Source organism: Phytophthora parasitica (assembly GCF_000247585.1).
Source record: "Phytophthora parasitica INRA-310 unplaced genomic scaffold supercont2.56, whole genome shotgun sequence".
NCBI lineage: Eukaryota > Oomycota > Peronosporomycetes > Peronosporales > Peronosporaceae > Phytophthora > Phytophthora nicotianae.
Window position 1 is genome coordinate 71511 of NW_008649042.1, and position 982 is coordinate 72492.

Here is a 982-nt window from a genome sequence, read left to right on the forward strand (position 1 = left end):
ACCAACGATCTACTGGCAGCTAATCTGTCCTAGAAACCGATCGCGATCCACTGCTGTTTGCTGCGAATATCGTCTACGTGACCGCATTCGTGGTCATGGTGGCCTCCTCCATCTTTATGACGTCTATCCATTGCCACCACAGTACTATCGTTTGCTGAGGGGCTAACAAATTCAAGCAGTGGATTGTGACCACCCCGTACGCAAAAAAAAAGATCATGCGTGGCCGCGTTCGAGAACGTGACATCCGCCTCCATCACTGCCGCGGCCGTTGTTACCATTAACACGATCGATTTCGCGAATATCTCCTGTGGGTCACATTCGCGAACGTGACGACCGTCTCCACCACTGTCATGGACATTGCCGCCACATCACCACCAATACTAGTATTGCATGTTGGAAGACAATACGTCCGGCAAGTTGGCAATGCTCATTTTGTCTGCACGCAGGGCCTAGGTGAAGTGGCGACGTTAGTACCGTTGGGCGGGTGGTCGAGCTCGCAAACAATCGCCTCAAGACGTAGGTCATGATCCAGGATATCCGCAGGCACTGGTGGATACCGTGATCAGCTATAGTCCATCAACTCATTCAAGGGGTTAAACGTTGCCTATTCGCTTTTCGCTGCTCAGCCACTACTCGACATGCTCGAATCAAACGGTTGAGATCATGATGGCCACGCAGAATCTATTCACGGACGTGCTAATAACGATACGCTTCTTGGGTGTTTGCCATTAAGATCTCGATCGTGCTGGTAATGGCAATGACGCTGGCAGTGTCGGTGGAGGTCGCCACGTTCGCGAATGTGGCCACGCACGAGCTATTCGCGGACGTGGCGGCCTCCTTCATTCCAAAGAATCAATAGTGTTGGTGGTGGCAATGACCATGACAGTGGTGGAGACGGTCGTCACGTTCGCGAATGTGACCCACAGGAGATATTCGCGGACATGCTAATCTCGATTGGCTTCTTGAACGTGTTAGCCACCAA

At 51.9% G+C, this 982-nt stretch overlaps 1 protein-coding gene across 1 annotated transcript; it reads left to right on the forward strand.

Annotated features, from left to right (window-relative positions):
- Positions 1-663: 663 nt before the first annotated feature.
- On the forward strand, positions 664-859 carry PPTG_23899 (hypothetical protein; the record flags this gene model as incomplete). Its single annotated transcript, XM_008913796.1, has 2 exons — positions 664-693; positions 734-859. The coding sequence occupies 2 exons, from the start codon at positions 664-666 to the stop codon at positions 857-859; spliced, it is 156 nt and encodes a 51-aa protein (XP_008912044.1).
- Between the last annotated feature and the right edge of the window lie 123 nt (positions 860-982).